The sequence below is a fragment of the Seriola dumerili genome, unplaced genomic scaffold, assembly GCF_002260705.1.
Source record: "Seriola dumerili isolate Sdu_G_001 unplaced genomic scaffold, Sdu_1.0 BDQW01000621.1, whole genome shotgun sequence".
NCBI classification, from domain to species: domain Eukaryota; kingdom Metazoa; phylum Chordata; class Actinopteri; order Carangiformes; family Carangidae; genus Seriola; species Seriola dumerili.
The window spans coordinates 1,697,853-1,714,175 of NW_019174876.1; the positions used below are offsets into that span (position 1 = coordinate 1,697,853).

The following is a 16,323-nucleotide window of genomic DNA, read 5'->3' on the forward strand; positions in this document are numbered from 1 at the left end:
AATGTATTATTTTACACATGCTAAGTGTGGTAAGTCAGACTTTTTTTTAGAGCTCTCACAACTGCCACAACTGTATGCACTGGATGGATTTTGTTGATTTTTTTTGTGATCATAACTGCTCCTGAATTCCTGAAACAACTGCTTTGCAATTTGCCAAATAATCCTACATATCATGCAAACAGACAAGTACAACCAAATATATTTTAAAAAATATTCAAAAGCAACATTAAATAAAAGCACTGTTGAAACAGATACAGAGTAACGCAGATATACAGATTAACAAAAACCTGCCAACTCTACTCCCCTACTTTTTTCCTAGTTAAGGTGAATGCTGTTGGATTTTAACCGTCATATACTTACATTACTGTCTGAATCTGATGCATTCTTCTATTTAACACTTTAGGTTCCAGTCTGCATCCTAATCTGCATCCATGTCGTCAGAGTTTAGATATGACATCAGAAAATCACAGGACATGAGAACAAACAAGAATGAATCACGACAACCCCGGTAACATCTGCACAAATCTTTATACACAAACTCCTCTCTCTTTCCATTTTCTGTACAACAATCATGTACGGTACTGTCTGCTGTTTGTTTCACCCATGCACAGATGAAATCTCAGCTGCTTGGTTTGCTGCATTGATGCACACAGTGAAATTATATCGACCGTGTATAGTATGTATCATCTCGTGTACTGCACTTCTTGTCCTGCACAGTCTCCTTACATTACATGCGATGGGTGTGTTGGTATGTGTGTAATTATAGAGTAGTATTTGCTTCCATGAGCAGCAATTATTTTACGACAGTTACTTTTCAACTTGTTATCAAACAATAGCATATCGGTCTTGACCTATTGAAATTTAGGTGTAGTATCTGACGATGATCCAGTCTGGAAGAAAGAAAATGTTAAAGGATACAGCCGCTGTTTTTCAACCCATGAAAAATGATTTGCATACTGGATATTATCTTCACCAGTCATGTAATGGTGTGTTCAGAAATAAACATTAAGCAGATTTTAATAGAAGTTAATAGAAAGATGTGAGTGAACGCAAAAAAAAAAACATGTGGATTTACACATCCACTGCAGAGACTAGGGTGGAGAGGATGTTCCCCAGAGGAACATCTGGCGTTCATAGGGTCAATGCATGTTGTTAGCTGGCAGCAAATGTCTGTACTGTCACTTCCACTGGCTGTTTGTGTTCATGAAACAAATACTACAAAATCCCTTGTGAGTGAAGCCAAGATGAATTATGCTTTGCATGCCATCTGAACACACCTTTATTACTGAGAAACTATGCAGTCTGCTTCACCCTCTGCCTGCTGGGTGCGATTGTTTAAATATATGTCTATCTGTCATTTTAGCAGGATGAAGGTCACAGGATTGTCAGATATGATTATGTTCAACTGCACAAAACTATTAGGTTTTATTGACTTGGCTACGTAGGTGCAAACCCACAGGTGTGAACCACTGAACTGAAATAGCAGCAAGGTGTGTAAAAAATGAAGCTGTGTAAATCAGTGACATTGGGCTTTGCACAATAATGAATGATGGGATACAACATTTTATTCAGGTCTTGGCAGAAAATTGCAGATATGCATTGCATGGTGATAAAGTTATTTTGATTATTAGCCACTGATGCTTATTCATTGCGGGGCCACACTGGATGGTATCATCTCCCCAGTGGCTGGCTCCTGCTGAGCTCCATCATGTACCATTCTCACACTCACACTGCCACCATCAGTTGTGCTTGGGTTCACACAAAACTTTCTATTACCCGGGTGTACAGCCCTGAGAAACTGCCTCTTGAAGGTCTCGCTGAGGATAATATAGAGGAATGGGTTGATGCAACTGTTAGCATAGCCCATGCTGATGGCTATGTTGTACGCATAGGAGAAAGCGAGGCTTGGCTTCTGCACCCCCAGGTGGACAAGCTGGAGGATGTAGTAAGGAGCCCAGCAAATGAAGAAAGCCAGGCAGATGGCCACTGCCATCCGGGTCACCTTCCTGGTGCGCACCCTCAAACTCCGTGGAGGCAGCGGTGCCACGCTGGTGGCCATGTGTTGCAGGATCTTGAAGAACACCAGGCAGATTATAACTAAGGGTATAGCAAAGGCCAAGAAGAACTGGTAAAGTGTAAACCAGTATGTGTCAGTGACTGGATCAGGCAGGAGGAGCGCACAGGCCACCATGCCATCTGGAAGAGGCATCAGACCTGCATACATCCACACAGGGATGATGGTGAGTAAGGACAGACCCCACATCAGGCCAATGACCAGCGCTGCCACACAGGGTGTGCGGACATAGTTGAAGCGGATGGGATGGACCGTAGCCAAGTAACGGTCGATGGTCATTGCAGTGAGGATGTAAGTGCTAACAATCTGGCTATTGGAGTCAAGCGCAGTGATGACTGTACACATTGTGGCTCCAAAGTGCCACGTACCATTGCCCAGCAACTGGTGGATGAGGAACGGCATCCCAAGGAGAAACAGGAGATCAACAATTGACACGTTTAAGATAAAGATGTCCGGAACAGTTTGTTTTGCACGGCACTTGGTCTTCTTCATGATGGTGTACATGACAATACAGTTCCCCATAATACCCAGAAAACAGATGATGCCAAAAATGACAGGGAGGATGGCACTGCAATGAAGGGTCCCGTCTACAGCTGGAGACAAGAAGAAGAGGGACCAGCAGTTGAATACAAGGAAAAAATATTTAGTATTATCATATGATATCAGCACATTGCATTTAATCATGTTGTATGATATGAAATCTGATATCTACAGGAACAGTATGTGCAAGTGCAAGAGCAGCAGAGTAATATTACCAATATTAATCTGTCAGGGGATTATTATGTAGGGAGATCTATTATCAGACAGTGCATTGACATCTGTCTTGCTTTTAGAATGACAGTTGAATAATTTCAGTGTGGAAATTATTGATTTATGTGCATGCAGGAGTGCGAATATGCGTGCGTGTGTGTTGGCTAGAGGAACAGGTTGCTATGGATATTTAATGTGGAATTATAAACAGAGAAGTCACAATGATACTAAACTAACTCTGCGACTTTGTCATGTTTTAATAGTAAAATAATGTGCCTTAATAGTAGAAGCTTTGAGCAGTGACAAAGTTTAAATTGATATGATGAGGGTCGTCATTTTTCATATTTCTCATAAAATATGACTGTTAGGCTGTTAAGGGCATTCACCGCAGTCAAATTTGCACAATAGGCTACAAAAGCTTGTATGATTGGAAAAAATAGACATATAGAGAAATAGAAGAAAAAATGAAAAGAAAAAACTGTATTCACTTGAATATTTTTTTCTTTTTCTCTTTTCTTTTTTTGCTATTTTAACATGTTGAATGCAGTTATGATTATTATAATAATTATAAACAAGGTGTGAAACGACGTTGTTCTAACGTGGATCAAATGACCGGTGCGCTGGTTGATCAACTTACCGGTTGTTGTTGAACTGTTGTTGTCTCCGAGAGAAAAATTGGAATGGTTATAGAAATCCATCGGTAAAATCTAACGTACATCCAAGTTGAGACGCGCTACCAAATGACTCCTTTAAAAGTAAAATGCATCTAAAGCGAATTCCGTCTAACTCTTTCAAGAGTGACTCCAGAGGCTATTCTAATTGGTTCAATCTTATACAGCATAAGCATTCAGTTTCACTGTGAGCAGATCAGTGCGCTCATGTGCTTGCAGTCATAATAGAGCTGAGCGGCTGAGGAGCTTGTGAGAGAGTCTTCACCTTGAGTCTGGATCACAGTCTGTTGAGTTGCGACTATACTGTGGGTGTCAGTCTAGCTGATGAAAAAAAACAACAACAACAACAAAAAAAAAACACATTAGATCAGATAACTGTCAGACTGCAGTTAAATGTTTGTCTGCGCAAAAGCTCCCTTTGAGACGTTTGATCCAAATACCTTATTTAATCTCAGGGCAAGGTTGGTGGACATTTCTTGTGCTCAGAGATTGAAGAGCATCTATCAGCAATAGAAATAGAATTGAAAAAAAAAATGAAAAAGATACGTATTTGTTTCCACTGTCCAAACGCATCTTTGGAGTATTTATAGTCTGTTTAAATGATACGCCCCACCTCGACAGGCAGTAGCCATCCAGTGAGTTATTTATGAGGAGTAACAGGTGTTACCACTCAAGGACAAAAGAATCCGTCGACTCTAATTCGACTCGAAAATTACCGACAGGTTGGAACTGCCTCCAAACCGCTCCAAGCTGGGCTTTTTCCACAATAAACCACTAGATGGTCCTGCTGCGCCTCATTTGGAGTCCTCACACGTCTCCCTCATGAAAACTGAATGTGACCAAGTGTCATAAACAGTCCCCTGGAAAAACTCAAGGCACTTATGCACCCTTGCAGTGATTGGTTTAGCAACTCGGAGGATTTATTGTCTATTGTGATTTGAATTGAAACGTGGGAGGAAATAAGATTATACATTTTGTGTGTGTGTGTGTGTGTGTGTGTGTGTGTGTGTGTGTGTGTGTGTGTGTGTGTGTGTGTGTGTGTGTGTGTGTGTGTGTGCGCGCGCTGTCCTTAGTTTGGGCAAAATCATTTCTGCTCCATCAATTTTTGCTCCTATTCTTCCACTCAACTATGGAGTCAGCAAATCAAAAACACTCCAAGTTCTGACTGATGCTCCTACAAATGCTGACCCTGTGTGCGGGATCGTTTTCAAATGAAATGAACATGAATGTGTGTGTCCCCTGGGGGCCAAACGGTTACAGCACATGCAACGTTACTGCAACATCCATGGAGCAGTTCTGGCCCGGGGGCCTTTTATTGCATGTTGCACACTGCTCACCCACACTCCCCAAATTTCCTGCCTGCATCTTCAAAATCAGCTGTCAAATAAAGGCAAAAAGCACAAAAAAAAAAACGAATTTTTAAAGTCAAAGAAGAAAAACACCAGGCACACTCTGCAGCTCCCCATACTCACTCTAACCCTTGTGTTTATCATTCAGAGACAGTCCTCATGTGAGCACACAATAACCTAATCTCATCTTTAATTTTTCCTAAAATCCCCCTCAGTTTATCGGCCCTGTTTACACATGATCAAATATTGTGACTAGTGTGACCGTCTCTCATGCCTTCCGTCGCATTTGCATCGCTTTATGAGGCTGTAGCATTATTTTGGATGGTTACACTGGAGCGAAATCCAAATTCCTTCACTTGTAATTGCATTTTTAGCTCTTTCATCTGCTTCTATGTACCCTTCTCCTCTCGCCCAAAGCCTAATTTGAACCAACTTTATTAATTTTTGATGTTGTCATTAACAGTTTCTATTTGGTTTTCCATCATTTAATGTGATAGTGGCTTCTGTGGATCACTGCACATAGCTCTTTCATTTGGCTTGGTTCCCTCAGAGTGCAAACATGATAACAGTGAGCTGAGCCATATGTACTAAAACCTGGTCAGTAAGTCTCAGTCCCTGCTTGATTTAGTTTGTAAATGCCACCTTCCCACTGAGTGGATGCCTAGACTAATTAATCATTAGGTGTTTTCGTAGACTGAGTCATCCAAGACCTTTAAACCAAATTTAAAATGCCACTCTTTTAGCTATTGAGGGACATTACGTCACTACGCTGGTGGACTCATTTAGACTCCATTCTCCTTGACCTCGGCTTTTAAGGCAGAGATCTTACTTCTCACTGAACCCCACAGATTTCTTTGTGCTAATCAAGGAGATGTTCGAAAAAAAGGAGTCGTGTTTACAACTCAGACGTTGACATGAATTAAATTAAATTAAGCTGTTTACAAGTTGGAAACTGGTGATTATGATAACTTTGATATGACAAGAATGGAATGTGTTGGGTTTTACTCATGCTCATTCGTCTGCATGTGGCTCTCTCTGCCTGCAGTAAAATCGCCATCCATGGTTCACAGAGAGATTATGTTATCCATTTCCTTATCAGATCTGGAATAAACACAAATTAGCAAAAGCATTGCTTCCAGAAAGTTTGCTTCTTCAGCACTGCCAGACCTGTAAAAGAACGCTATACGCAGGATCCCAAGACAATCAGAGTAGCAATCTGCTCTTGTTTTTAGCTTAGCTGTGAGCATATATAGCAGTGCTGACTACACACACACACACACACACACACACACACACAAAGTATTGAAAATGGTGCAATGAGTAAAGTTTCAAGGTTAGCCAGTACTTCTGTAGTCATGCCCCTGAGTCTGACAATAACATCAGATGAAACTTTTCATGTCTCTGTGCTGACAACAGCCATGGAGGAACGCCTAGAGGGAATTTCATTACATCTGGCACATACATCCACTTGGACCCAAGGATTAGAATTTAGTGGTCAAAGGCCAAAGGTCAAGGTCACTGTGAACTGACAAATCTCTTTTTTGGCTAAACTCATAAATTCATATGCAAATTGTAACAAAATTTCATTCAAATGTTTAATAGGATAACACTTTTTTTTCACAGCCTTAGGCAATATACAAGATTTGTGCACAAAAACAAGTGAAAATAATTAGCAAGGTGAAGAAAGATATCCCTGAGTACCATTGTTGTAAACATGATGTGTTATTCATTGATTTTGACAAGGATATGATAGACAAGATCAGTATCACTGGTAATGATGCCCTCTCTGCAGAAATTATTGACGAAGGTTTTAGAGCTAACGTGTGGCAGCCCATTAAAAGTAGTAGCTGCACTGTGTTTCAGATAGATTCACTCCTGTGTGATGGTACACCAAGTTGTACCACAAGCAGCAGCCCAATTCTCGTTTTTTAAGCTCAGAAAAAGTCGCCGAGAAGTTTTCCATTTGCAGAGGCTCAGTGAGGGAGATGTGAAACGTGTAGTAGCTGACATTACATAACAGTATCATTTATTCAAGATTAACTGGTCCTAATGTGAAAGTCACTGTCGCAGTTTTTTTCCATGGACGTCAAAGCTAATGCCGACTTTAATAAGATAAGAGCATTACCCGAGTTTGAAGCGTGGTACCACAGTAAAGGTAAGTCACTGGTCATTTTTATGGGAAAAACTAAAAAATCAAATGCTTATATGAATAGTTACTTTAAATTAGTTTAAGGTTTATTCTACTCTCACTTTTGAATCTGTTCTTGCCTATTCCACTTCGCTTAAACTTGCTGTAATGTAATGCATTTTCTTTTCGAATTGATGTGGACAAAACATTTATCAGTTCTGATATCTTATTTAAATTAGGTATACTGTGTTTACAAAGTTAATATGGCAGATACTGCAATGCAGATACAATAGGCTTTGCTGTATAATTTTTCCAAAGGTAGGCTATACATTGTACAATTATAATTATAATTATTTTCCCTAAGATATTAACTACTGATCCATGAATTGACACAGGGCGGAGTTTAAAACAACCTAGTATATGGCTGGACCGCCTATGGTCCAATCCTGATTTTATAACTGTAACGTAGTCTGATTTAGACAGAGATAGACAGGCTTTTGTTCGAGGCAGGTCTTTATTTATAATTTGCTCTGTAGAATTGTTCATAGTGTGCTTAGTGCAAAGCCTATTTCTGTTGCAATTAGCTTCTCTCTCTCCTTCTCATTGATGTTTAGCTATTCCTCTGTCTCCTTTTGTGATAGTACATGTAATGAAAGTAGTTTATTTGCTGTAATGGAGTTGAGGCTCCATTACAGCAAAGCATAATGGAGCGCTCCAAATTTATCAATGCTGATATAACGGCCTGCCCTGGAATCAAATTTCTCCTAATTTCTCCAACTATCAAACATCTGAAACAATGACTTAGGACAGCATATACTAACAAATCAACACAAAGGTAGCTTACACAATCTGCTGATAAGATAAACAAATAACCATCAAGAAAAGCACAGCAACTTTTTGTAAGCCTATACCATATAAATGAATGGATCATGGCACCAGGTCACACAATCACCTGCATTTATAGAATTCATCATTCATTATCAATGGCACAGAGCCTCGGGGTGGTGCAACGGTTGCACCATAAATATTTACGCCAGTGATTTGAGGGTCTGTCAGAACTACTCTTTCCGCACACATCAGTTATTACAGTAAGAGTCAGTTTGTTAGAGTGATCCATCTGGCCAATTTACAACTTCCTTCAGGCTGATGTGACCATGGTCTGGGCCTGCTTAGTAAAGCATGCACTTTCCAGTTTGGCACTACTAGACTAATACTCTGCTCTGATTATTTAAGGGATAGTTACTAATTGAGAAAGACAACTGGAGCAGAGATATAACAGAAGCACGCAGGGACGAGGAAACATAAGAATATGTTGAAAGCCAGACATCTCAGTTTGGCTTTTTGTGCCCTTGGAAGAAATAAATGCAGGTAATGGCAGCTGCTGTTTAAATTGCAAGAGGCTTGTCTACACAGGTTTGTGTGCACACACACACACACACACACACACACACACACACACACACACACACACACACACACACACACAGCTGTGCATATCCTGGCTGATACACTGACCTTGGCTTTTTGTGACACTCACGCACTCTGTCTGTCACTCAGTTTGTTAGTAAATTAAAGTGGCTGCATGAATTTCAGCAGATGGAATTTTTTCATTTCCAAACTATTGAAGCCTGCTTTAAAATATTTATCTTTATGGAGTGTGGAGTGTATAGGATGGAAAATGAAAGGGGAAAAGTCAGTGCATTACAAAGAGCATAGAGAAATTATTGGAGCCCTGTCAGTGTGAATGTTGTCTCTCTCTGGTTCCAACTTGGAGCTGATTCTGGTAATAGAGTCTGGCAATAACTTTCTCACCGCTTGACATTGCAGGGTCAAGCTTAAGAAACAACATGTTTCCACAAACCCTAAAAGTGGGATCTGAAATGGGATTTTTTGACACAATTCTACTTTGAAGCAATAAGTGGAAGAATCTTCCTCTCTGCATCAGATCCCCAAATTTCCTGATAAAGAGTATGCTCACACACAGCAGAGCCCTTGGGACAGTGCAGACCGCTCTGGTCTTAAAGGTTTTTGGTTAATATTTATTCATACAGAACTTTTTCAAACCAATGACACTCTGTGCTTCACAATAAAAAGAAAACAAAAATACTGTATGAAAGAAAATAATGAAATAGTGGCAGAAAAGACAGTTAAGTCGGACAAAACAATAACACTGACTAAATATCTTAACGAGAGGAGTTTAAAGAATGTAAAAAGATCAGTTTTGTTAAGCCCTCACATGCTTGTAGAAAGCCTGTTCCTGTTTGTTTGCCCTCACAACTTTGCTGGTCATGCTTTGTAAGTAACCAAAGGAATTTTAACAAAGACTTAATTGGCGGAATGACATTTTACAAAATGTCAGCAATTCCTTGGCTCACACTGAGATTCCTTCTTCTGTCAATATTATAGATTCTTCCTGAGGCCCGAAAACATAGACTATGCTTTTGCCAGTTTTCTTTCTTTTTGTTTTGTTTATTATAATCGTCTGTGTTGGACTTGATGCTGTGGACAGAAGCACCCTAATTGGTTCTTCTTGTAAGGTGACAACATTATTTATTTATTTATTTATTTATTATGTGAGAAATTTAATACCATTTGTTCTTTAATTACAATTTTTTTCCAGTGATGGTGCAGGTTTGTTACCTTAACTGTGTTGCTAAATGAATACTTCCTTGTACCTTCACGAGATATCTAGCGTTGTTGTAGAGTGTAGAGACTAGTTGTCAAAATGTGTTAATGTATCTTCCCGTCAAGACAAAATTTATAGAGATTTATAGACAAGGAGAGGGAGGAAGATGTAGAGAACAATTGCTTAATTAATTTTCTTCAGGTGAGGTGATCCACAAGTAAAGTAATAATATATGCAATAGAAAAAAACATGGTATTAACCGTGAGCGTGAGTTTAAGGACAGCACTATACGTGAAAGACAGTGGGGAGTGAACCTTCTTCACTGACTCATATCCTTGCTCTTAGAGTTCTTTGTAGAGTGTTTCTTGTTACTGTCTGTTATGCTCCACCAGTACTGGTATGAATCCAGCCCCTGTTGCTGCAGCACTTAATCAAACCTCGCAGCTGGTGTGGATTTTCAGTGTCTGACAGGAAGTTGGCTTTATGCAGGATTTAGGACATCCATCCAAATCACTTTTGGGCATGTAATGTAATCGATTTAAACCTCCTCTCTGACAGCCACACTCCCAGTCACACTGCTCCTCCAGTCCTTCAGAGGAGAGCCAAAAAAGGAGAAGAAGGCAAAACTACCATTTTTCTGAAACTGCTTTCTTGTTACTAACAAACAGCAGCCGGAAATAGAAAGCCTTGGAGCTCCTATACGTCCTGATGGAAGAGGAGAATAATTCCTAAATGGACAGAAAAAAAGTCCTGGAGGAGAAAGATTAGTTGAACAAAACAGGGAGTTGACCAATTAATATCAAACTAGAATGGTGCTCAGTAGAAGGCATACCTTCACCAAGGCCAAACAACCCTACACATGTCTGTGCAGATTATTAACTGGATCTGATAATTATCTGGGTCTGCACCAGTTTGTACAAAGTCAGAGCTTAACACCATTAATATATCTGATTTTTCACCTCGAGATCCATACATTTCTTCTTGAGAAATTGACAAAAAATTTGAGAAATGCCCTCTCACACCTCACAATCTTGAGGAAAGTGTTTAAAAAAAATTCCTGGATCTGCCCCTGTTACCGGATCACCATCGAAATTGGATTCTTGAATGAATTCTTCTTTGGGCAATGCAAGAAACAAGAAACAAGAAAACAACAAGAAAACCTCTTCAGTTGAGGTAACCATGTGACTCTGTGCCTCCTTCCCTCTCCTAACATTATCAAGTGTAATGCTGTGATTAAGTAAATCAACATGGTTTCTTTTACAAAAGATCAATGTGGATTGAGCAAAAAAAGAAAACAATGGAAACAGTACAAAATAAATGGTTCAGTGAAAAGAAGTTATTATTCTTCTGCTATTTATTTCTCATCGGGACAAATGGCATTAAGTTGAGGTGAAGCTGAAGGCATCTTAAAAAGCACAACCTAGATGAACTGGATCATCTTGACAACCCAGTTCCATCAGGCTATAAATACAATTTGGATTATGGTGATTTTCTCAGATTTCAGTAAGGCCAATGAGGATTGTACGGTTTCCAGGGGAACATTCAAAATTGCAGGTTATTTGTTGTAAATATGTAGCACAGACTAAAATCAGGAAAATATAATATAGCATTTTTTTCCAAGTCTAAGTGCTGCAGGCTCATATTTTTTCTGCTTGAGTGCTTCACTAGCTGGATTTAAACCCAGGAGACCAATATTGCATTTTTTCAGTCATATCAAATACCTGTTTGCACACACTGGGAGCACTCAGACTCACATGTGGCACATGTTCCTCTGCATTCATTTAGGGCTGTGTGACTTACTGTTAATTTCATTGTGTGGCAAATCACACTCTTTACGGCAATATTTTTCATCATTTGGATGACACCTACAGGGCGCAGATGCAGGGAGTAAGTTTAGATGAAGGCAACACTGACATGGAGGAGAGTGAATATGACACAGAGCTGGTTATTCCAATCAAGAAGAACTCCAACCAGCTAAGACAGAACAAGTAGCCTGTACCTAAAAGAGATGCTAGTTCTACAATCGAAGACTATTATATCTTTAGTTTTTTATATTTTTCGACCATATTCACATTTTGGACCTATATTTGTTGTTGACCAGTTGTTGTTTGCAACTATAGTGGAAATGTGTTTTCTACTTAACTTTTTCTGCTTCATATGTTAACATTTTATATTTTGTTACAGGCTTAATTGAAAATATGCATAAAGGTTCTAAGTAAAAGTAAAAAAAATAATCAAATATGAGAAAGTGATTTTTATTTCTGGAAATGAAATGACCTATATCAGGATATGAGATTTTGGTCGTATCACACAGCCCTACATTCATTCACTTTGACCATGGCAACCCACCATGCCCAAAGCCTCAGTGCCGCAATCCTCTCTATATACTGTTGCCTCATTTATCACAAATGTCATCATCTTGTTCGGTTTTCCATGTTTAAAGTATGATCTCCCACCCCGCCCCCCTACCCTCATCCTCCCATCAGTGTCTTATACTGTGTAATTTTTATGTTTCAAATTATAAAAGAACAAAGATCATTTACTCATTTTGTCAATTTCTCTCATGTGGATCCGTCTTGCCTCAAACACTAAATTTGTATCGTTCAGCAGATCACAAATTTTCTGTGTATATGCACAAGTTCTATTTTCCCCCCACACATGTAGTAACTCATCCTCCTGGGAACTAGCATCGCTGGCATCAACAGCTTCTTTGGGTGGGTGCGTTCGGTGACGTTCAGAGACTAACCTTTTACCGGAGTGCTCTACTATCAGAGATTAATTTATAGCTATTTTTCTCACTCATAACATTGCTGTCTTCAGGGATCTGGATAGGTAATTGGCTTTTTGTGAGAAAACTGGTCTCATATTTGTAAAACTTATTACATTTCCTTCTGTATAGGATTGAAAAGTTTTGGATACACAGAGGGACATTGTTGTAACACAGGAAGAGAAAATTGATTGTTTATCCTTCTGGCTAGACTGAATCACAGAAATACCATCACAGGGGAGATGCACTGCTTGATATGCATTGGTTTAGTTTTCCAACAGGATGTTCAAAGGGGGAAAAAAATGATCATACGCACTTACAGCATGTTGACTAATCAGGCACCATGAACACAACAAAAGTTATGTTTGCAGAATTGTTGACTCGTGTGACGGGTATTTCTCACAGTAATACTTGAACAGACTTGATTAAAACAGTTGCCACAAAATAGGAACCATGGTGTACTGCCCCAGAACCCAAAATTATCTGTCAGCTAGGTGACAGGGTCAGTTTTGTTATCTGTTTCCGGATTCTCAACAGTTGCTATGGTTACTACGAAATCACGTATATCAACCTTCATTTACAAAAATGATTAAACTGATGGCCTGAATTTTATTTTAGATGTCCAAATTAGGGAGGATCCAAACTGTTTGATACCAATGACCAATTTAATGTGATCAGAATCAGCTGCTGATAGTAATAATTACTTCCCATTCTGAAAAATTATCTCAGGGCTTCTTGCAGCATTACAGAGCCTGTAAAAGCTTTTTTACTCAACAAATCCTCCAAATTATATCTCCATGTCTTTTTTTTTTCTAAGTTGGATTTGATATTTTTTACATTTATTTGTATTCATTAAATTTATTATTTGCCTCACCTGTTTTAAAATTGCTCTTTCTAAATTGTGAATTTAACAACCTTGAACTGAAACATTTTTTAATGAACACTGGCTGATTCCAAATAGAGCCCTGACCTGACAGTGAAAATGAACTGTTGCCAAACACCCAGAAACAATTTTCTGTGGGCTTGTTATAATATTCAGTTAACACAGTGAGTGCACACAGTGAGTTACAAAACACTCTGACTACCTACAGTGTGTCCCATGAATTGATTTAGTTGTGGCAGCCCACATATTGAATTTCCCTTTTTTGTTTACTATTTCAAATTGGTAAACTCTTACAGAGTTGCATGGTCAGCTTACTCAGCTCTTCCATGCCCCAGTCTCGCTTTCTCACTCACAAACACATTGACAGTGGACTTGTCCGTCATAGTCGTACTAGCCATTGGGAACGCCAAGAGACCCCCGTCTGTCCCTTTACTGGCTTTCTCTGTGTACCTGTCATTTGGAGTGCGCAGTGGAGTTAAAGGTACAATATATTTTTCTGAAATGTACATACATATTTTTTTGAGTAAAAGTAAAAAACTAAAAGTAAGACTTGGATGCTGGGGTTTTATCAGTAAACAATGATGTATTATTTCAATTGACTTTTTCTTCACATTTCATTTTCATTCAACAAAAATAACTTGTCATCAGATATAAGCTTGCCTGAGAACTCATGTAAGTCTTGTGGCTATTTTCCTATTATCGCAGTAATGAAAGATAGCTTCATATTATATATTATGATGTTGAATTGCCCATGTGTCTACTGTGATTGATTTTGTGCTATGTGAAGTTATGTAGGTTTGAGAACTCCAGGGATATTCTCTAGGTGGACTTGTTCCACTGCTTATACTGTCAAATTGATATAAAGTGACTTAAAATTTAATGCCATTGATGAAAATTGATCTGGTTGAATTGTAAGTTTCATATCAGTCATCGTGTTGACATTTGCCAATGGAGGTGTGAGAAATGTAAGATTCATCTTCAACATCAAAGTGTTTTTATACAGAACCCTGGGAGGATAAAACTTATATTCTCATTCTCTATCCCTAGCCAAAGTTTGTGCATTATTTCAAGAAAATGTTTGGTTATGTTCTGCCTGAACTGTTCAGAATAAAATTGTCATTCCCACAAATAAAAAAAAAAAACTGTCCAGAAATCTTAAATTTGGCTCAAAAGCTGCACAAATTATATGTGAAAATACTAAAATCCCCACCCTGAGTTTTATTATTGCTGGTGGAACAAATGTAACTCTATGGCCTTTTCCACATAAAACATGTGCTACAAAATATGATAGGTGGCCAATTCTTTAATTCATTTGTGTCACTATGTTTCTGACAACAACAAACGTGGCCAAGGTTGAGGAAGTCTTGATAATATATTTCTTGAGAGAGAGGCATAAGCGGAGGCAGTATTGTAGATGGCGGTGGTCTCTCCTCAAAACGTAACGCCATTTAAAAAATTTCTTTGTTGTGTCCTGTAATCCAACTCTGTACGTGTTCTCAATACCGAGCGTCTCCCCACCTGTGTCTCACTGTTGTCAGAATGCCTCTTCTTAGATCACTTTCAGAAGTTTGATACTGACCTCAGACGTTATCTTCTCTCATTTCCTCTGTACAACTAACATGTCAATAAACCACACACACACACACACACACACACACACACACACACACACACACATATATATATATAAGCACAGATTAATTCATGGCAATCTCTGAACAATCGTGACCCAAAGCCCTGCAGCATAAAGTTATATCCAGCTCTGATGCTGTGACTCAGATGTGTGTGTCAGGCTCAGACAAAGGACCTTCCTGTTTGATAACCTCTTTAAGCCCCTGGTGTTTTTGATGTGGGGTGTCTCTTCAAAGACCTTGTTAGAGCTCCCACACGAGAAACTGACTGGGTGAGTCACCATTGCTAGAGGTCCATCCATGTGTGTCTCTGTCATAGGCTTCTTTTGGGGCCAAATTTCAGATTAAAGACCAGTTCATTGGGGAGGTAATTTTAGTATATTCAAGTTGTTGTTGCTCTGCTTAATCACACAATCCCTGACAGGTAGCTGGAGACACACACACACACACACAAACGATAGTTTGTGTGATTACAAAAACTAAATGGATATGACTCATTTTATGACTTTTATTAATCATTTCTTTGGAACCAAGGACACTCATCATTGCAGTCATATTATGTGTCATAAATATTACTTGTCTGTGTGTGAGTAGTTGGGTTTGGATGAGGGGTTGTCATGGTCATTCAAGTTTTAGAAGGGGCCAGGCTTTAATATTTTCTGGCTACAAAGACACACCTCTTACTCAGTGACACACGTAGGTAGGCTATAAACTCTAAATGCTATAAACTGTAATTACTACATTTAAGCAGCAAGGGTTGAAAAAAAAAATAACAATAACATTTTCTAGATAAACTCACTTTTAGTTTATGATAAACAATTTCACTCTTCCTACACATATATCAACATAATTCAGAAGATTCTTCCATGCTGGTGAATCTTTTCAAAAATGTCTGTCTTTTCCACTCAAATTCAACTTTATTTAAATATCGCCTTTCATACAAAGATGTAGCCAAAAGCACTTCACATAGCAGGATTAAAACAAGGCACACAAAGAAAACACACACTGGGAGGTTGTTGCAAGAAACCAGAAATTGTGGTGGATGTTTTTTTCATGGGAAGGGAGAACATAATCTTATTTACAAGCCTTAGGCTTTTCTGTTTTTTTGAACAAGTAATTGCACAAATTAACATGGGATTAGAAAAACAAATGGGGGACATGCTTGTTACAAATGCAGAGATAATCCATATTAACTCTCACCTAAAGTAGAAGTACTCATACCTCTTTAATGATGTGTATAATCTACCTCGCCTGAATGTTCACAGTCAGGTTTTTTTGTGGCCTGGCCACTTCAACTGTAGGACAAATGTTTGTTTACTGAACCAGATACAATCTACAAGCAGCACGCTATATTCTCCTGTGGTTCCAGTGGCCACCACAGATTACATTTCTTGTTTCTCCGTTAGCCTGAACGATTGAACCCCTGAAGCCACATCAGTGAGCA

General features: G+C 38.9%; 1 protein-coding gene across 1 annotated transcript; it reads right to left on the reverse strand.

Annotated features, from left to right (window-relative positions):
- Positions 1-1,645: 1,645 nt before the first annotated feature.
- Positions 1,646-3,550, reverse strand: LOC111236348 (melanin-concentrating hormone receptor 1-like). Its single transcript, XM_022765052.1, has 2 exons — positions 3,462-3,550; positions 1,646-2,667 (listed from the first exon to the last, which is right to left on the reverse strand). Exons 1-2 carry the CDS (start codon positions 3,520-3,522, stop codon positions 1,646-1,648), a joined length of 1,083 nt encoding a protein of 360 aa, XP_022620773.1. The 5' UTR covers positions 3,523-3,550.
- Between the last annotated feature and the right edge of the window lie 12,773 nt (positions 3,551-16,323).

What these genes read in the sequence shown, in the direction of transcription:
- LOC111236348 (XM_022765052.1), bottom strand. Translation starts at nt 3,522, where the DNA reads ATGGATTTCTATAACCATTCCAATTTTTCTCTCGGAGACAACAACAGT. An exon ending in CAACAGTTCAACAACAACCG is followed by an intron (nt 2,668 to 3,461) that starts GTAAGTTGATCA and finishes TCTTGTCTCCAG; the next exon opens with CTGTAGACGGGACCCTTCAT.